Source organism: Syngnathus scovelli, chromosome 6 (assembly GCF_024217435.2).
Source record: "Syngnathus scovelli strain Florida chromosome 6, RoL_Ssco_1.2, whole genome shotgun sequence".
Lineage (NCBI taxonomy): Eukaryota > Metazoa > Chordata > Actinopteri > Syngnathiformes > Syngnathidae > Syngnathus > Syngnathus scovelli.
The window spans coordinates 20,205,325-20,224,489 of NC_090852.1; the positions used below are offsets into that span (position 1 = coordinate 20,205,325).

The window sequence follows — 19,165 nt, forward strand, 5'->3', positions numbered from 1 at the left end:
TACTGCTCATCTAGTTTCCCCCCCGGTCTTGCGTGGAGGCTCACGGTCAGATTCTGTTCCGTGTCCGAGTGGACTTCTGTTTGCCTGGCTGCTGTCCGTGAGTCTCTGTCCCGTCCCGTCCCGTCCCGTCTGTGTCTTTGTTTGCCAACCTTGGTCCAAGCTGCATTCGGTCGCCCTGCTCCAATCACTTTGTGACAGTTTGCACTTTGCTTTCCTTCTTATATTGGAGAACAGAAAACAAAGCGTCGGAGCATTCAATGCTTACTTTATTGAAAATAGATGACATTCTTCACAATACAAAAAGATACAGACTGCATATCACGTCCAGTATAAAAAAAAGAGGAAGTACTAAAAAAAGGCTTTTCATTCATTTGAAGTTGGCAGGCTAGCACACAAAATGAAGGCACAGCCGGTACGATTTGAGAAGCAGAGTGCATACGTTGCATATACATAGAAGGACGAGCGCAGGAGCATCCGGCTCGCCCGCCCTGCCCTGCCCTGCCCCGCCTTTAGCAGCTAGCGTTATGGCTAGCTAGCTAGCTAGCTAGCATTTTTTTTATTTTATTTTTTTAACTGAGTGCTTTCACCACTGCAACCTCAAGCAACCCAAGTGCAAAAAAAAACCCACGACAAAACCCAATGAGGTCACAAAACAGTCTCAAGAGGATGTTGAGCAGAATGACGACCGACGGGGCCGCCCGCATCCCTCACGATTTGCGGGTACTGGGGGGCGAAGAGGAGGGTGTTCCTTCCAGGCTTGGCAGGGAGAGAGGCATGTGTCCGTTGATTAGGCTGGGGAACTGCGGAGGAAGAGAAAGGTGGGTGGGCGGACGGACGGACGGACGGGCGGGCAGGCCCACAGTTGGGGTCAGCAGAAGGAAGGAAGCTCTGTGAAAGGCTGCCTTTCCGCTGAGGAACCGCCACATTGTCACAGCACAGGCTTCCTGTTATTTGTGTCTCTTCCTGTTCGTCTCTGTCCCCCCCACCCACCCACCCACCACCAGGTTTACAAGCCAAATTCAAAAGTTTCTTTCTTCCCTTGACTTTCTGTCCAATCAGATTTCCCCCAATGCCCGTGGAAGTGGAAGCACACAGTGAACAGGTATTTTTGGGAATTCTTTTGGACAGAGGGGAGGTGGGTGGGCGTGGCTTCTCGGTATTGCCAATAGGACCGTTTTAGTGCCGGTTTTGCCTGCCATTGCGCAATATACGAGCAACATTTTTCCATCCTCCGATGGGTTGCTTCAAGCAGGCCCATTAGTAAAATCAGTTGAGCACAGCGCGGCGTGCTCGTGCTATGATATTGCTTTTATCTAACGCGTTGCTAGCTGATACAAATTGCCCAGCCGGGGGGCGAGGTGAAGGCTCAGGTAGCAAAGGCAAAGGGATATCCGGGGCGGGGCATGCGTGACGAGCGAGGATCCGCTCCAGAAACCAGTTGGCCCTGTTCGGGCCGGTTGGCTCCCCTGGGCTCAAACAGGAAGTCTTCCCAGGATTTCCTCTCCGACGCTACGGTCCTGAAACCGGACACCCCCCACCCCAAGCGAGCCCCACCCCGCCGGGCCCGCTGATTAATCGCACGAGCGTGCTGGTCCGGTCCGATGTGGCAACACAAAAACATCTTCAAAGTTGTTTGCGAGCGACTCTGCTATTCGACTGGGTGTGTGCACTTTTGCAACCAAACTCACCTGAAACAAGGAGCCGTGGCCCTGCAGCCGGGCGGGGCTGAGCGGGGCCACGGGGCTCAGGCTGCTCCAGAAGTGGATGCCGGACAAGAGCGGACTGTGAGCCAGTAGCAGGCCGGAGGGAGTCTGCAAACGGAGCAGCGAGAAAAAGAGGAGGCGGAGTCAGGAGGAGCGCACGCAATGGCCTTTTGGGGCTAATGCAAAACATGCTGAAAATGCAGAATGGAGCAGAGCAGAGCAGAGCAGAGCAGAGCAGGGCAGAGCAGCAGCTTCTCTGGCCTCTGGAAAAACAAACTGGCGGAGCAGGAAGGAAGTCTGCGGTTTCTCCTCTGGAATACAGAAGTGACGTTAGAGCGAGCGGGGGGGAGGGGGTTGTTGTTGACCGAGGGGGGGGGGCAACATATGAAATCAATTTCTCTCTGGGTCTTCTGCTCTCCCCCCAGCCCACCCGGTCGGTGTCACCTCAGAGAAGCGAGCCAGTGTTGCAGGCATCCCGCTCGCATTATTAATGCAATTATTGGAGCATATGGCATCACTTAAGGGCCTGCCCCGCCCCCACTACACCCCCCTGCTGGCGCTTTTGCTTGACAGCGAGGCAATGTCCACAAAAAATGCGACGGCACGAAATGGCAACGGAGCAACACGTTTGATGACATCCGTCCAACATGTGGCCTCGGCAACAAAGACGGCTCGCCGATACCTGAAGCCAATCCAACTAACAAACCAAATCGAGTCTAAAACACGACCAATAAGAAGACCCTTCTTCTGGGTTTGCGCTGAGCGTGACTGTAGTATACTGCCTCCTGGTGGCCAAGGCATTGAGTAAAGCCGGAACCCGATTGATGTTGCGGTGACTCGAGAGGCCTGGCGCTTTCCACCCATCGGCTTGCATTTCAGAAGACAGGACCCGAGGCGATTCCCGAGACTTCAGAAGACAGCGCCCGAGACAGCACCCGAGACTTCTGCCACACTTGTGCTCCGCAGGTAAGCTCGGTGAAAAGCATTTAACGTGATCAGAACGCTCCACTTAGCAGCCGTGGCTAACGGCAGCTTGTAATGCTAGTATGCTAGTTGTTTCTTTGCTTGGGTTTCGTTTCCCGGCCATAACGGAAGGAGTGCTCGCACTCCTGCCAAAAACGTGCGTGCAAAGGCTCATTTCAGGTGGGAGTCAAAATGATGGGTGCTCGCTCACCTGCGCCGTGAAGAAGGCGGGCGTGAGCGATCCGGACGGCAGCGCCGGACTGTTGAGGGCGATGGAGCCAATGTCGCTGGCCGCCAGTAGCAGGGAGGGGGCTGAGATGTCCAGAGCTTTTGGCTTTTTGCTTTTGGCCGGGAGTCCGTCTCCTCCTTCGCTACAACTGGAGGACGAGGAGGCGGAGCTTCCGCCGCCGGCCCGCTTTTCCGGAGGAGGAGGCGGCGGCGGGAGGCCTCGCTCCCTGCGGCCGGACGAGAGGTTGAGGGGCTGGGCGCTCGCCTCCGACAAGTCCCGGTCCTCCTCATCCTCCCGCTCGCGGCCCGGCGACGCGGCGGCCGAGACGTAGGCTTCGGCGTTGGCGCCGAAGCGGATGACGGAGCGCGGCTGGTGGCGCAGCGCCCGCAGCAGCTCGGGCCGGTGGCGCAGCGAGGCCACGCTGAAGGAGGAGTAGAGGCCCGAGCGCAGGTAGTCGTTGCGGCTCCCCAAGGCGGCGGCGGCCGCCGCCGCCGCCGCCCGCGCCCTCCTCCGGCGCTCGTCGGCCTCCTCCTCGACCTCCTCCTCCTCCTCCTCCTGGTCCACGTCAGCCTCGGCGGGCTGGCCCTCCCGCGGGGGGAGCCTCCCGGAAGCCAGGCCCATCTCCACCATCTGCGGGTCCATCTTGAGGATCTCGGGGAAGGAGACAAACTTGTAGACAAACTTCTGGCCGATCACCTTCTTGATGATGTTCTGGCGGGAAGAAAAAGCAAACGGCGTTGACGCAGCCAGGACGGCCTTTGGCTCCGGAGTACTCGCCGGCCACCTTTGGGCTGGCGTGAGCAAGAACGGCGCCGGGACGTAGTTGACCTTGTCGTAGTAGTAGCGCAGGGCGCGGCTGAGCTTGTCGTAGTTCATGTTGGTCTTGTTCTTGCGCAGCCCCCACAGCTTGGCCACCTCCTCGGACTTGAGCAGCTTGAACTCGCCGTCGGCCGACGTCCAGCAGATCAGGTGCTTGTGGCTCTGGTCCAGCAGCAGCTGCAGCAGGAACTGCCACAGGGTGATGGCGCTGTCCATCACTGGCTGGCTGGCTGGCTGGCTGGCTGCCAGCCACATGTGCAAAGAGAGGAAGTGACATTAGAATGATTTCTCTCTCTCTCTCTCTCAGTCTTTTCATTTGCACGCATTTGACTCTTTGTCCTTGCAGCAGGCAGATCTGATGTGAGGAGGCGCGCTCGCAACCTGGAGCGGAAGGGGAAAAAAAGGGTTTGGCCCCTTTTAGGCTCCATTTAGTTGCGGCAGCCGCGTCAAACTACAAAGCTGTCAAAGTCAGGACTTCCCGGCTCTCAAGGACAAACGGGCCGGCCGAGGGGATCCCGCGGCAGGGGGGGGGGGAAGAGATCGAGCGCTAGCTTCCCTGCGCCGCCGCCCTCTCGCAGTACCACATTGGGCCACAACACGCTGGGCAGCACTGAGCTCCACCGGAAGAGATGCGTGCGGCAAGAAGAAGAGGCGGAGAAGATCCCCGCCGACGAATGGCTGTCCTTGACAATCTTGTGAGTATCATTGAAAACACCCTAGGTGGCGCTGCTCCATATTGTTGAGATTCACGAATTGATTGGTTTTGGCGCCGGCGCCGGGATATTAAACGGCACGCTGTAGTAATACTGCAGTAAATGTGTCACTTCAAGGCCTTTTGCTGTTGACCTCAATCAAGTCAACAGCGGCTGCTCTCTTCCCGGCCGGTCGCGCCGGGCGTTCTTCTCGCGGGCATTCTTTAGCCGGGCCGCGTGCCGGCCGGTCGGCTGGCTCGGGGCCGCCGTCCCCACAAAGCCGCCCAGTGTGTCGGCCCAACGGAAACTCTTAATGAGATTAGTCGACGGCCGCGGCGCAGACATTACTCGGTCCTGACCGCACGTCGCCCGCTTCCTGTTGGTTTGTTCCGACGGATGTGGAAAAAGTCCACGTTGTCACCAATCTTCTGCCTCGGCGGTTGGATTTTGTTTGTTTGTGTGTTTTTTTTCACCCTGCGAGCTGCGCTGCGTGCCTGCCGCCTTTTGGGCTTTGCAGCCATTTTTGCCGGCGACGGGGGGGGGGGGGGGGGGCTTTGTCCCAATTGCTCATTTCCATTTGTCCGCATACCTTTTGGCTCTCACATCTGGCCAATCGAAAGAAAGGACATTTTAGAAATCCTTGTTGTGAACTGCTTTGAATGGTACAATCTAGGTCCAAAGGGCTTCTCGGTAGACTGGCCGCTTGATCTCTAAACCGGATGACATCAGTCATCGGTTTTGGGAACAAGTGAGCAATTTGCTGAAATACTGTTAGTTTCCCAAAGAGGCGTTTAGTGGCTTGCTGCGCTCCAATTTGGATTTTTAGGAAGTGCTGACCGCAGAAGACCATTACATTTGAGTAGAAGGCATCCCAAATGTTACCAGGACTATGTCAATGTCTTTTGATACGATTGTTTTCCACCCTTCGCATTGTGCACACAAGGTGGAAATATCAACACGAATATTGTAGAAATAAATGACAAGCGCTGGTCGTCTTTCTCTAGTTAGGCTATCGATTTAGTCGGGTACTAGTTAATGAGGTGGTAGTTACTAGTGACTTACTCTCGCTTGTCTCGAGAGCTCTCTTTTCGAATGGAAAACCTCAAAACAACCTGAAAGGTTTGTACGTGGCAAAAGTTAGCCATGAAGAAGTTTGTCAAGAAGTCAAACAAAGGCCGGCGGTGCAAAAGTCTAAATGAGTCTTTTTTTTCTTTTCTTTTTTTCTTCCCCCCCCCCAAGCTGTTGCTCGGAAGCACACCGGAAGAATGAAAGAAGACAAGCTGCTATTCAGATAGAAAAAGTGCTGCCTGCGTTCACTGGCTTTTCTCGACGCCACGACTCGAGTGAGTCCGAACCAAGGCGCAACTAAGTTGGTCGGATGCAAAAGTGGAGGATAAATGTTTACCTGCGATCACTTCCGTGGCCTTTCGCCGCCGCCGCCGCTGCCACCGAGGAACTTTAGCGCGACGCCGCCGGAGAAGTGGGTTGTTTTTCCATGCTTGCTCCACGGCTTGTGCTCGGCCTGAAATCGGATCCTGCGCTTTTTCTTTCTCGAGCAGGAAGTCGGAGCAGGCAGACGCGGAGCCGGCGGCTCACTTCCTCTCGCCGACGATTCCCCAGGCGCTCTGCCGTCTGTGTAAACACACTTTTCCTCCCCTCCTCTTTGCCTCTGCTGCTGCTGCTGCTGCTGCTGCTTACCCGCTGACGGACGCCAGTCGGCACACATGGCGAGCGACAGAGAGAGAGAGAGAGAGAGAGAGAGAGAGAGAGAGAGAGCGAGGGTGGGGGTGAAAAATCCGACGGCCCCTGAACTGACATCATCGCTCTGCTCTGCTCTGCTCTGCTCGCCGTCACGGTGCCTTCAGGGAAGCCGTGTCAATATGAGCTCCCTTCCCGCTCTGGTTGCTTTAAAGTCGTCCAAGCAGGTCAGTGGGCCCAGACGAACGCTTGCACACGAGTTACGTTATCGTTCAGTCATTTGGGCGTGTTGTTGATAAATGGACTTTTAAAGCCGATTCGCCAAAAATGAAGATAATGTCTTGTTGCACTTATGATTGATGTCTGTCACGTTGCCTCCGGGAGTGCTTCGATCATCCGAATTTCTGCAAGTCGTGCGAAACGTTTTGAGGATGGATAGATGGATAGATAGATGGATGGATAGATGGATAGATAGACGGATAGATAGATAGATAGACAGACAGACGGACAGACACAGACAGACACAGACAGACACAGACAGACAGACAGAGGAGACGGCGGCCCAAAGCACCTGCTTAGGCTCTCGCGACCACTTGGGGGCACCCGAGTGTCATTAACGCTTTACAGAGTATGCAGTACGTATTCTGTACTTTGTGTTTTGATTGGTAATAGTAACGAGGAAGAGGAGTTAGGTCATTAATAATATATTTTTTTAATTTTATGATTATGGGAATTAGATCACTTATTTTGAACGTTTTAACCAAGCTTTTGGATATTTCCTCATACTTTTAAGACCTAAGCAGTTCATTTGCTATAGGTTTTGAAACGTTGACCTTTTTGAGCTACTTCACGTCCAATCTCAGCCCGCAGGCTAGTCACTTTGCTTGGCCACCGTTCTGATGGACCCCCGCTATAGAATGACAACACCTGCGCGATTTTCCAAAAGTTTGGATTTCTGCTGTTATGTCGCAACAACGGAGGAAAGGGGCGTGTCAATGGCGTGGCCACGCCCAGCCGCTGAGGCGTCTGATTGGTCCCGTCCGCTGTGCCGCCGGTAGGTACCTTGTGGAGGTCTGCGACCCCTTCGGCACTCAGTGCGCCAGCCATGCCTCGCTTCACCGTCCACGTCCGAGATGAGTGGCTGACGGTGCCGTGCCGGGACAGCTCGTCCACCATCCGCTGGCTCGGCCACGAAGCTCTCAAGCGCTACACCAAGAACAAGCCGGACAACGGCGGCATCCCGGCGCTCAAGGACGCCCGCTTGGTGGTGCGCAGGTGCCAGGGGCTCGGCCTGCTCGACGCCGACGACACCATCGACGACGTCCTGGAGGATAATGACTTCGTCGAGCTGGGTGAGGAAAACGCAGGCACGCAGGCACGCACGCACGCAGGCTCGCAGGCACGGTGCGGTGTCGCTCCCGCCGTATCCCGATGACTTTGAACGTGCGGTGTGGCCCAAAGTTCTGAAAACGTGTGTCGGTGTGCGGCGTGTGTGCGTGTGGCGACTTTTTTCACGGTTTGCCGATTTCGCCAAAGCGAGGAAAAACGCTGTGCTGTTGTTGTGCTTGCAGCCATCGAAGGCGACACCATGTGTCCCGACTTCATCCCGTGCGCGCCCGGAGTTTCCCATCTGTATCCATTGCCGCCGTTGTTGTGGTTGTTGTTACGCGTCGAATAACCTTTCAACAGTGTCATGTGTTATCCTTACATGAATGACGCCAACCAAATAGCACAGCGGCTTACCGAGAACCTGAAGATGTAAGTCGCCCGCCCGCCCGCCCGCCTGCCCCCTCCCCCATTTTTTTTGACTTTTGTTTGCTCTGCAGTCTATTTGCCTGGATGGCAACAGCCTGACCTCGACCGACTTGGTCAACTTGGGCAGAGGCCTCTACAAGATAACGGTGAGTAACCATCCAAACAGGCTCTCTCCGCAGCGCTGATCTTTGACTCTCGCCTTGTGTTTGTCAGCTGGCCCCGGAGGCCGAGAGGAAAGTTGTGCAATCCCGAGAGCTTTTGGACACCATCGTCAAGGAAAACAAAGGTACAGTAGGTCACGTCAACGCAAACGAAAACATCGAGCTCACTTGCGTTTGTCCTTTCTTGTCCGCAGTCGTTTACGGGATCACCACCGGTTTTGGCAAGTTTGCTCGAACCGTCATTCCTGTCAGCAAACTCAAGTAAAAACCACAAGAAAAAGTTTTCCCTTCAAATGTCCAGAGCAAAAAGCGGACCGAGCTCAAGTTTAAGTTTTGTTTTTTTAGCTTGATTCCCTGTTTTGTGCAGGGAGCTGCAGGAGAACTTGGTGCGCTCGCACTCGGCAGGTACGCATGCGGAAAAAAAAAGAACAAAAACAAAAGCACGCTGTGCGTTGGCATTTTGTTTGACGAGCTGCCAAATTGTTGAACGCAACGTGCCGCTGTCGCGCAGGGGTGGGCAACCCGCTGAGCCCGGAGAGGACCCGCATGCTGCTGGCTCTGAGGATCAACGTTCTGGCCAAAGGCCACAGCGGCATCTCTCTGGAGACGCTTCACGCCATGATCCAGGCCTTCAACGGTCAGCCATTTGATTTGACTTGGGCGGGCGGGCGGGCGGGCGATTGGCTGTCGGCTGACGCGGGCGGGCCGTTGGCTGACGCGGGCGGGCCATCGGCTGACGCGGGCGGGCCATTGGCTGACGCGGGCGGGCCATTGGCTGTCGGCTGACGCGGGCGGGCGGGGCTCTCGTTGCAGCTTCCTGCCTCTCCTTCGTCCCCGAGAAGGGCACGGTGGGCGCCAGCGGAGACCTGGCGCCGCTCGCTCACTTGGCCCTGGGGCTGATGGGGGAGGGCAAAATGTGGTCCCCCAAGAGCGGTTGGGCCGACGCCAAATACGTAAGCCGGCCCCGCTGTCTCCTCTGGCCGGAGGTCCGGCAGCAAAGCATGTTTGCCTTTGACGACCCTCGACCCTTCACGTGTCTCTCCTTTTATCTACGAGCAGGTCCTGGAGGCCCACGGGCTAAAGCCAATATCGCTCAGGCCCAAAGAGGTAATGTTGCAAAACAAGCGCTCCCGTTGATATTTACATGCAAAGACAAGGACCTCGGCCGAGTCCACCGGGACCGCATTGCGTCATCCGTCCCGACTGAGAAGTTGACTCCAAATTAGGGGGGGAGGGGGATAAGAGGAGATAATCTACTCTTCCGTTTGATGGCTTTTGTGGGGGCCTGGTCACAGTACAGAGTCTGCAACGGACGTTGAAAGTTCAGTCCCTAAGATTGTCAAAAGCGGGCTCAGGCGGGCGGGCGGGCGGGCGGTCGGTCAGGCGGACGGGCCGCTCGCTGTCCGTGGCATCCTTCCGACGCAGCGCGCGTGTTCCTCAACCTCCCGGCAGGGCCTGGCTCTGATCAACGGCACCCAGATGATCACCTCGCTCGGGGCGGAGGCCGTGGAGCGGGCCCAGGCCGTGGCCCGCCAGGCCGACATCATCGCTGCGCTCACCTTGGAGGTGCTGAAGGGAACCACCAAGGCCTTTGACAGCGGTGAGACAGCGCCCGCCTGCCTCAGCAGGTTAACCGAGTGTCAAGGTGGGTTGTTTGCGCAGACATTCACTCGCTGAGGCCCCACCCGGGACAAACGGAGGTGGCCCTGCGCTTCCGCTCACTGCTGGACTCTGATCATCATCCGTCCGAGATTGCCGGTGGGTGGCGGAAGCTGAAGAAGCAGCAGCAGCAGCAGCAGCAGCAGATCCATGCGCCCTGCCTGCTTTGAAAATGCCTTTTGTGCCCGTCCAGAGAGCCACCGCTTCTGCGACAGAGTCCAGGACGCTTACACCATGCGTTGCTGTCCTCAGGTAAAGCGCCGTCCCATTGGCCCAACGGGGCTCATCTTTTCCAGCAGGGCTTTTGTCCAAGGGACGAAGCGACCACTGCTTTGATTTGATTTTGCACCGAAGGAGGATAGACGAGCTATTTATTTGCATCCGCATGTCTATTTTGGGGATCTCAGCTACATCATTTCACAAATCAGCCAGAAGATGAATCAAGTCTAATGAATAAATCGATTTCATTTTGAAATGATTTTCCAATTTGGCCGACCTACCGCCTGCAATACCGCCACGGATCGCTAGGGAGCCGCCAACCGCTGTCGTTTGCCTGCGTTCTTCCTTCCATCGCCCTGCTTTTTGTTCCCCATCCGCTCCAAGGTCCACGGCATTGCCAACGACACTATCCAGTTTGTCTTGAACATCATCAACACCGAAATCAACAGCGCCACGGACAACCCCGTATCCTTGTCTAGAGAAATGAGCCTCGCGGAGGGAGTATGCTCCGTCCGCCGTGACTTTTTCCTATTGGCTGTACGAGATGGTGTTTGCCGAAAGAGGGGAGACCATCTCGGGCGGCAACTTCCACGGCGAGTACCCGGCCAAGGTAGGTTGCAAGCTAACGACTTCAAAGAGCCAATGTTTGTCCGCTCGCTCCCTTCAACCTTGGCCTCGCTAACAGGCTCTGGACTTTCTGGCCATCGGGATCCACGAGCTGGCCTCCATCAGCGAGAGGAGGATCGAGAGGTTGTGCAACCCGTCGCTGAGCGAGCTGCCGGCCTTCCTGGTCAACGAGGGGGGGCTCAACTCGGGCTTCATGATCGCGCATTGCACGGCTGCCGCTTTGGGTGGGTTTTTTGGCTGGGGGCCCCCCCACGTGCCTTCACCCGCGCCCGTTGAGCTCGACCTCCTCCCTAATTTTCCGTGTCCAGTTTCAGAGAATAAAGCTTTGTGCCATCCTTCCTCTGTGGACTCCTTGTCAACTAGCGCCGCCACCGAGGACCACGTCTCCATGGGGGGCTGGGCGGCCCGCAAGGCCCTGAGGGTGGTAGAGCACGTGGAGCAAGGTAGGGAAACATCGAGCGGAGGTGAAGCCGGATGGCTCGGAAGTGTGACACTAGACACGTTGTGTCACTGTGCTCGCTCCCAAAACGGCGGCGGCGGCGGCGGCATCTGCTGTGCTCTGCGCTCGCTCAGTTCTGGCCATTGAGCTGTTGGCGGCCTGCCAGGGCATCGAGTTCCTCCGCCCGCTGCGCACCACCACGCCGCTGGAAAAGGTCTACGACCTGGTGCGCAGCGTGGTCAAGTAAGTCAAACACACCGGGGGGGCCAAGGTACGACGGCCACGCTGGAAGGGAGCCGGAGGCCCGTTAATATTTAGCCACTGCTCCACTTTTGCGTGCCTCGCAGGCCCTGGATTAAGGACCGATTCATGTCCCCGGACATCGAGGCCGTGCATCGTCTCCTGCTGGACCAGAAGGCGAGTGCGCCGTTGCCGGCGTCTGTCTGTCTCTCTGTCTGTCTGTCTGTCCGGACGGCCGCCCGCCCATCCGGCCGACGGACGGACGGCCGCCCGCCCACCCGTTGACCTCTTTTGTCAAATCCTGGCAGGTGTGGAACGTGGCCAAGCCTTACATCGACAAATATCAGACGGAGTACATCCCGGAATCCCGTCCCGTCTCTCCGACCGCTTTCTCGCTGGAGTCGCCTCCGTCGCCCAGGAAGCGCTGTCGCCACGAATGAAGGGCGCCGACCACTGGCTCCTAATTGAGCCTTAATGCAGGGTGGTCTTGTTTTGGGCGTCCCGCTTTTCCTCTGGCCTTTGTCACAAGCTGTCTGTCCGCTTACTTTTACTCACCTCCGCCGTCCGTCTGATGGTAGCACCAAAGCCTTTGTTTTCTTCCCATCCACGTTATAGCGTGATGGCAATGGAGGAAAATTCAAATGGCGTCGGGACTCGGAGCGCGCACGTGGTGACGTTGGTCGTCTGGTTTTGCTGGACGGAAATGAAGAGGCGCTTTCGGGTTTCTAGTCGAGCGCATTTGCTCTCGTTTTCACTGGTCGACAATTCCAAATTCAGCCAGCGTTGTCGTCACGTGAGCGGCATTTTGGCGGCTCGCTGTCTGGCGTGCTAAAGTCTCCTCGCCGCCGCCGTTTGCTCCTAATCTTGGGTGACGACGTGGCTATTCGCGTTCAGTTAGTGTGGCCTCACATCTACCTCAGCCATTGTACTTTGCTGTCCTTCCACTCTGATATTTCAAATGCGGTTGTATGAAATGACACATCGGGGATCATGACTGTATGTAGCCAGCAAATACAACTTTGAAAATAATTGAGTCAATGTCTTGTTTTAGCAGTTTATTACTGAATTCGCATTCTGATTTTTCGCACTCAAAATTGTCCTTTTTGGTCAGGGCCAGCAAACAATTTACAAATGACGTTACATTGCAGATTGAATATTCCAAAGTTTTAGACCAAAAAATGCCATTCAGTATCTGTTCTTCATTGAACACCTTTTGTCTTGGCTACACTGGCTATGTGCTCTACATGTCACTTTTCAAAATGTAGATTGCAGCAAAACGTCCAGTTTTTCTGTTTGTTTGTTTTGGGGCAGCATGACATCTATGCATGTTAGTAAGAATTTTTTTGTGCTGACGATGTTTTTGTAAAGAATACAAGTTACAGGCACTAGATGTGATTTACGGTAAAAAAAAAAAAAAGTTGTCCTGGAGTGCAACAAGCCCTTGTGCTTTTTTTTTAACTTTTACTCAGTGCTGTTACAAAACAGGTTTTGACTACGTTTGCCAAATCTGCTTTGCTTTAAATGAAAACGTGCTGCTGCGATTAGTAAAGATGGCGACGCCGAACATAACTAACGGGGGAAAAAAAAAAAAAAAATTCCTTCGAGCCGGATTTGAACCAGCGACCTAAGGATTTCAGCAGTCAGCCTCTACAGTCCTCCGCTCTACCAACTGAGCTATCGAAGGGACATGTAGCGTCTCGCGATCCAGCCTTTATAACTATCAGTAAATCCGGGTGACGACCGCAGTCATCAATCTATGCGTTAGGTTTTGCACCACAAACCGTGAAGCGTTGTCCAGTCGGAAAGAAGCGGAAGCCTGTCAAGTGGTCACTTGTTTCCCTTCGCTTCCCCTGCTAACGCTAACTAACATGCAAAGAAGAAGGAAAAAGCTAGCGAACATGTCGCTGCAAAACGCACCTCGTCTTGTCTCCCAGAAAACATCGCAAAAGTTGCAGTTAAACCAGCTGCAACTTTTGGAATTGAAAATTGAAAAGCTAGGTAACCGTTTTAGGCGTCACTCCTCTGTTCTGACGGGGTTACCGTCAAAAGGTCAAATGCCAACCAAGGCACGTAATAAAGTGGCTAATAATTTGAAAAAGGCTGGGCGTACGTTTGCTTCATTGTCCTGAATTGTATCTCTATTTATAACATGTACTCTTATAGAAGCGTGCTCGTAACAGAACCAAAGTAACCAGTAGGCGGTGCTGTTGTAAAGTTGTAACCTCATGTCATCTGATTTGTGGAAGTAGGATTTCTTTTTTTCATGACGCAAGGGTTTCGGGCAACACGTTAACACAGATTGACGCCGCTTTTAGGAAATGAATCAATATGATTCTGCTTGACGGTGCAAATCAAAGATGACTTTTGTCTTTTTGATGGCGTACGCAAAAGGAAGTGTCCAACTCTTTCCCAGTGAGATGAAAATTGTGCGCTGGCTACCTGCAGAGATGGTTCGTGTGTGTGGAGGACAAAAGCCAAGGGTAGAAAGAAGCTCTCCGCGCAAATGAACACGTCCAAAAGTCCCGAGCCAACATTGCTGCTGAGGTAAGAAACAACGCTCGCATTTCTCTTCATTGTGGCCCATTTCAAAGTACACGTTGACTCGGGGACTTTATCGAGTCATCGAATATTGAATATTGGAATGTGCTTCTGCCACAATGCAAGGATTTTTCTAGAGTTGCCGACTCAAGGACTGAAATAAAATTGGACTACTTCTTATAGTGGAAAGAGAAATGGTGAACGGACTGCGCTTGTAATGACACACACTTCCGTCCGTCCGTCCGTCCGTCCATCCATCCATCCATCCATCCATCCATCCATCCATCCATCCATCCATCCATCCATCCATCCATCCATCCATCCATCCATCCATTGTTGTGTTTCTTCTGCCGAAAGCGACGTTCCATGTCATTTCCCGTCCGACTGATTTACCCGTAGGACATTCGTGACGTGCGTCGCCCTGGAGATGCGTGGCCCGAGCGTCTTTGGAACGCCGCGAAGACTTGATGCTGCTGGCGACTCTGCGCTGGCTTGAAGGGGACGCCTCAAAACGGCACGGAGCGGCACGGCACGGCACGGCACGGCACGGCACGGCACGGCGGCTTGAAAAATCCACACCCGCCTCCCATCTGACAAAAAGTGGAGGTGTTGAAAGCCTTCCCTGTGAAAATGGTCACTATTGAAGGGTTTTCTAATAGTTTGGCATCATTCTTTTCATAGTGGCTTTGTTAGTGTATCTCGGTTGGAATGATTTGTTTTGGCTTCAATTCAGTTGAGTTTTTGGTAGATTTACTATGCGAGTTTGAGTTGTTTTATTTAGCCATGCACCCGCATAGGCACAGCAACACGTTTTCTTGTCCTGCAGCGCCCTCTGTAGACTTGCCACGGCACTGCTTCGGCGCGGCAGCTAGGTGACGTACGTCTGTCTGTCTGTCTGTCTGTCCTCCAAGTTCGCGAGCTTCCGCCGGCGCCTCCTCGCGCTCCATCTGTGGTGACCTGACCACAGTGGAGTCGCTCCGGGCCGGCCGGGCGTGGAAGTGTTGTGACGATGTCCGCTTTGTGTCGCTTGGTGACGCGAGTGACGCGGGCCGGCAGCACTCGTGAGAGAAGTCGCCGTAATCGTCTAAAGCTCAGCTCGCTTGTCGCCTCCTCCACATGACTTCCTTGACGCTCCTCCCTCCTTACCCCATTTATTTCTTCGACCAGGTGGGCGCTTGCTTTCTGTCTACCGGCTGGCTGGCTGGCTGGCTGGCTTGCTTGCTTGACTTGTATATTGTCCTCTGCTTGCCCACCTTGTAGCCTGCACCACCGCGAAGTAAGAAGGGCAAAGTTGCCACTGCGGGGAAACCCAAAGAGGACAAGAAGGAAAAAAGGTACGTTTCGTGCACTGCGGCCTTTCGGACGACACCTGCACGCTGGGCCACCGTAGCCCTTTTCCTGCCAAAATACAAGCGCAAAAATGAGAACTTTGCCCTCCTCCTCCAAAACGGTTCATTGTCAAGTTGGGCTGCCTTTGGTCGCTTGCGGGTGGTCGGTCGGTCGGTCGGTCTGGCAGCTGAAGTGGGCTGCGCTTGGGACGCGTCCAACGTTTGCGTTCGGGATGCTGTGCCCGTAGAGTGTTTTTTGTCGTCGCTCATTTTCAGGGCTGAAAATGGCAAACAATTGAAGCTCCTGAAAAAAGTCAAGAGCGACTGTCTCGCCGAGACCTCGGCCAACGAGGAAACGTGCGAAGATGAGTCGACGGACGACGAGAGCGAGGACCCGCTGGCCAGCCAGAAGCGGGCCGCCCCCCGCCTGCTGAACGAACTGGGCCGCCTGCTGCACCGCCACCGGGGCGCCTCCCTGCAGGTGGGCCACCTCCTCAACTACTCGGCCGAGGCGGCGCTCAAGCCGCCCCCGCCGGCCAAAGATGCGGCCCCGCGCAGGGCGGCCAGGAGGAAAAAGTCCCCCAAGAAAAGCTCCAAAGCAAACCAAGACGCAACAGGTCAGGCCCACCGCCGCCGCCGCCGCCGCCGCCGCCGCCGCCGCCGTAGCTCTCCAGCTCCACTCCATTTGCCGCATTTTGTGTTTTCCTCGTCAGATGACGATGCCGCCGCCACCGATGAAGCGTCCGGTAAGTACACGCCGCGAGCTTTGGGCGCCCTGCTTTTTGTAAACGAAAACTCACGGCTCGTCGCACGTGGCTGCCCGCGGCAGCCGTCAGTCCCACGCCGACAGACGAGATGATCTCCGGCGGCGGCCAGGAACCAGGTGGGTCCCGTCGCGGCTCCGTCGTCGGTCGGCCCTCTCGTTCGTATGTCGTCTCGTAAGCGCCGTGGCGCTGTGTCCAGATTGGTTGGCTTTGCCGCTCCAGGCCTTGGGTGAAGACACGCCTCCTCCCAGGGGTTTGTGCCAGTGGGTGGTGGAGCGACTCCAGGCCAGCAACAGTTTGCAGTCAGTCCCTTCTCCACTCCGTACTGTTTTTGCGTGTCGCAGCGGTCAGTAGGTCGGAAGCTCCGGCTCAAATCATCACCTTAGGTCCAATTGAAAGGGAGCGCAGCGCGTTCGTTGAATATTTCAAGTTGTAACGTCACTCACGCGCGTTGTGCCCCCACCCTAACGCCAATGCGTCCATCCTCCAGCATCAAGCGGCGAGTGTTGGACCAGGTGCCGAGTTCTCCCATCCTCCGCCACTACGTGGACGCCAAGGCCGGAACGAAGAGCCGTAGCGTCCTAAGCGCGGCCAGCGAAGCCGCCGAGCCCACGCCTCAGCGGACGCCGTCGCCGCCGCCGCCGCTCAAGAAGCTCCACTGCAGGTCCACCGACGGAACCTCCTTCATCTAGTATCCTTTGCGCCGCTTTGGCCCCTTCCGCCAGGAAAGCGTGGGCTGGCCGGCCGGCCCTTAACCCCGCCCCCTCAGCTACCCTTCGGGCAACATGGCCGTCTGCCACAGCCCCTCGGGTCTCCCGGCGGGGGGCTTCTGCACCAACGTCTTTGCCGACAGCCACGCGTCGGCTGTCTTGGCCACCGTCACCGCGTTCGGCCACGGTTCCGCCTCGCACCCCGTCAGGTGGTCGCCGCGCCTCCGTCCGCGTCTTTGTTTCCCCGCCTTGAACAAAGGGATGTCCTCGCAGTTCGGCGGTGACGGCCCTGTGGGACCGGCACGGCGGCTTCATGTGCGACTGGGAAGGCAACCTCAAGAAAGAGTGGTGCTGGAAGACGGACCGAGAACAGGACAAGATTGTGGTCAAGGTCAGCCCAGGAATTCCATCGGCTGACGGACCGTGTGAAAAGCTGCAATCTGTGTGTGTGTGTGTGTGTGTGTGTGTGGGTGGCAGCTGGCAAAGGGCATCTCACTGCGTCTGCTGAGCGGCACGTCGGCTGTGCTGTGCTTCAAGTGCGAGGACAACAAAGTCCAGCTCGCTCTCTCGGCCCTCCCCTACTCGGCCAAGGAAGCGGTGAGAGCCACGGCGCGGCGGCCGAGGAACGGGCAGCAGCGACTCAACGGCGCTGTTTATCCGCACGCAGGAGGCCGAGCAGACGTTCCCGGAGGCGTCGGCGGGGACCCTGTCGGCGCGATGGACCAAAGGATGTCACGGCGCGGGCGGGCTGACCAAAATGCGCAAAAAAGTACGAGACATCCTGGACGCCTGGCTGGACTTGTATCGCAGCGCCACCGGTACCTGTCACCGCCGCCGCCGCCGCTCGCTCGCATGCTCCACGCGTCGCTCGATGCGCCGCGGAACATCTCCGGCCGTCACACGCCGCCGCGTCGCGCCCACGTGCAGGTATGAAGCGCAGCGAGAAAAAGCCCAAGACCCCCAGGGGCAAGCACAAGAGGCGGGCGCACGCGTCGGCGCCGCCCGCCAAGAAGTCACCCGAGCGGGCCCACGGCAAGCCGGCCAAGACCAAAGAGAAAGCGGTGGCGGCAGCCAAACTGGAGTCGCCCGGCAAGAAAACGCCACGGGAAGCCCCCCCCAAGACCAGGCACGTCTTCCCGACGCTCCCTCGGAGCGGCGTGCCAATGACGTGCCTCGTCGCTCTTGCAGGGTACCCGCCAAGAACACCAAGGAGCACAGTATGATCCAGATCGGACCCCTTCGCATCCTGGGAAACATCAAACAGGAGTAAGTCGGCCTCCGCCGTGGTGTCAACGGTGGCCGTCTGACGTGGCGGCTCTCGGCAGGTTGGTGATCCTTCCCGACCATCCCGACCTGCGTTTGGCGGCCCTGCCCCGCTTGCCCGTGCGCTGTCGGCTGGCGCCGTCGGTGCCGCTCACCGTGTGCCCCCTGCTGCTGCGGGCGGCCCTGCTCAAGCAGCTTACGGGCCCCGCCCCCAGGAGGTGCTGCTGCAGCACGGCGCTGATGCCCGTGCTGCTGGACGCGGAGTACGACGCCTTTGTCACGGGCCAGCCGCGGCACAGCCAGCAGATCCTGGTGGTGGTGGTCACGCCGCCCGTCAAACCCGGGTCGGCGCCGGAGCAGGACGCCGTCCAGCAGCTCTACCGCAAGTGCAACCGGAGCCGAACCATGCCCTGCGCTCAGGTAAGCCGGAGCGGAGCGGAGCGGAGCGTGCCTTGGAGGCGCTTCCTCCCGCTCCTAATTGGGTGGGGGTCGGTCGGCTGGGCCGTTCAGTGCCAGATGGACTCCTTTCGCCTGCTGAGGTACGAGGTGTCCACGGGGGCCCTGGGCTGCCCGGTGGACAACATTCTCCTGCAGCATCGCCACAACGTCGCCGCCGGCATGATCCTGGTCAGTGGAGCTCCGTCTGGCTGGAGCGAGCGCTGGCTTCTCTTCTCTCTCACTTTGAATCCAAACGGACAATATGATGTGAAACGTAACAAAATGTCAATGTGTTAGATGTACATCCGAGGGCGACTGATGTTTTTGGGCTACGTCTCCAGCCGTCGCTCCACCTTCTCCGTCTTGGACCTCCAGAAGCAAATTTTGAGAACCAGGGAGGACTACAGGATGGGTGTCAGCCTCCCTCCCGATTACAAATTCAGGTGGGCAAAGTCGGCCGCCGCCGCCCGACGCCATCCTTATCCTCATCCTTATCCTCATCCTCATCCTCATCCTTATCCTCATCCTTATCCTCATCCTTATCCTTGCCTTCCGCTCACAGCGAGAGCGTCAAGGTCAGCGTGAGCGCCCCGGAAGCCTCCAACGCAAATAAAGCGGACGAATCGGCGCTGGCGCTCGCCAACGACATGGCGGCGGCGACTCGCTCGCCGGACAAAGACGACGTCGCCGACACGTGACGGACTCGGAGGAGGCGACGTCCTGCCCGATGAGGAGCAAAAATGGAGCTTGGGAACGACTTTTGAACTTTTGGTTGGGAAGAGCAGCATGGCAATAAAAGTCTTTTCCCTCCAACGTTCTTTTGTGCCTTGCCTCTTTGATTGGCCATGTGAAATCGGCGCACGGCACAATTGACGCTCGGTGCCACGTTTGGGAGCACTTTGGCGCCCCCTGCGTATTGT

General features: G+C 56.5%; 3 protein-coding genes and 1 non-coding gene across 13 annotated transcripts; 2 read left to right on the top strand and 2 right to left on the bottom strand.

Annotated features, from left to right (window-relative positions):
• Nucleotides 1-248: 248 nt before the first annotated feature.
• LOC125970299 (ETS domain-containing protein Elk-3) lies at nt 249-5,960 on the bottom strand. 3 transcript variants are annotated; one of them, XM_049722463.2, is made up of 5 exons: nt 5,812-5,955; nt 3,724-3,956; nt 2,878-3,606; nt 1,689-1,811; nt 249-800 (listed from the first exon to the last, which is right to left on the bottom strand). In XM_049722463.2, the coding sequence occupies exons 2-5, from the start codon at nt 3,928-3,930 to the stop codon at nt 708-710; spliced, it is 1,152 nt and encodes a 383-aa protein (XP_049578420.1). In that variant the 5' UTR covers nt 3,931-3,956; nt 5,812-5,955; the 3' UTR covers nt 249-707. The 3 variants fall into 3 exon arrangements, with proteins under 3 accessions (XP_049578420.1, XP_049578418.1, XP_049578417.1); XM_049722461.2 differs by having other exon boundaries at nt 2,878-3,952; nt 5,812-5,960; XM_049722460.2 differs by having other exon boundaries at nt 2,878-3,956.
• hal (histidine ammonia-lyase) lies at nt 1,809-12,233 on the top strand. 5 transcript variants are annotated; one of them, XM_049722397.1, is made up of 21 exons: nt 1,809-2,669; nt 7,163-7,456; nt 7,676-7,736; nt 7,835-7,862; nt 7,931-8,005; nt 8,073-8,145; nt 8,215-8,281; nt 8,388-8,425; nt 8,532-8,657; nt 8,834-8,973; nt 9,080-9,127; nt 9,473-9,620; nt 9,683-9,778; nt 9,873-9,931; nt 10,283-10,363; nt 10,443-10,508; nt 10,584-10,749; nt 10,834-10,968; nt 11,099-11,207; nt 11,312-11,381; nt 11,513-12,233. In XM_049722397.1, exons 2-21 carry the CDS (start codon nt 7,210-7,212, stop codon nt 11,642-11,644), a joined length of 1,965 nt encoding a protein of 654 aa, XP_049578354.1. In that variant the 5' UTR covers nt 1,809-2,669; nt 7,163-7,209; the 3' UTR covers nt 11,645-12,233. The 5 variants fall into 5 exon arrangements, with proteins under 5 accessions (XP_049578354.1, XP_049578353.1, XP_049578352.1 ...); XM_049722396.2 differs by lacking the exon at nt 1,809-2,669 and adding an exon at nt 4,022-4,409; XM_049722395.1 differs by lacking the exon at nt 1,809-2,669 and adding an exon at nt 5,740-5,886.
• A 150-nt stretch (nt 12,234-12,383) lies between these two features.
• LOC125970265 (uncharacterized protein C3orf20) lies at nt 12,384-19,062 on the top strand. Of its 4 annotated transcripts, XM_049722376.1 has the most exons (18): nt 12,384-13,748; nt 14,142-14,909; nt 15,003-15,076; nt 15,347-15,687; nt 15,784-15,816; nt 15,900-15,953; nt 16,034-16,136; nt 16,325-16,525; nt 16,604-16,753; nt 16,818-16,935; nt 17,022-17,141; nt 17,212-17,362; nt 17,472-17,670; nt 17,733-17,810; nt 17,870-18,227; nt 18,318-18,434; nt 18,543-18,688; nt 18,808-19,062. In XM_049722376.1, exons 2-18 carry the CDS (start codon nt 14,859-14,861, stop codon nt 18,941-18,943), a joined length of 2,430 nt encoding a protein of 809 aa, XP_049578333.1. In that variant the 5' UTR covers nt 12,384-13,748; nt 14,142-14,858; the 3' UTR covers nt 18,944-19,062. The 4 variants fall into 4 exon arrangements, with proteins under 4 accessions (XP_049578333.1, XP_049578332.1, XP_049578331.1 ...); XM_049722375.1 differs by having other exon boundaries at nt 17,212-17,670; XM_049722374.1 differs by having other exon boundaries at nt 17,870-18,434.
• trnay-gua (transfer RNA tyrosine (anticodon GUA)) lies at nt 12,801-12,888 on the bottom strand. The gene is given in 2 exon segments: nt 12,801-12,836; nt 12,852-12,888. It is a non-coding gene; the product is annotated as a tRNA-Tyr (tRNA).
• Nucleotides 19,063-19,165: the final 103 nt, after the last annotated feature.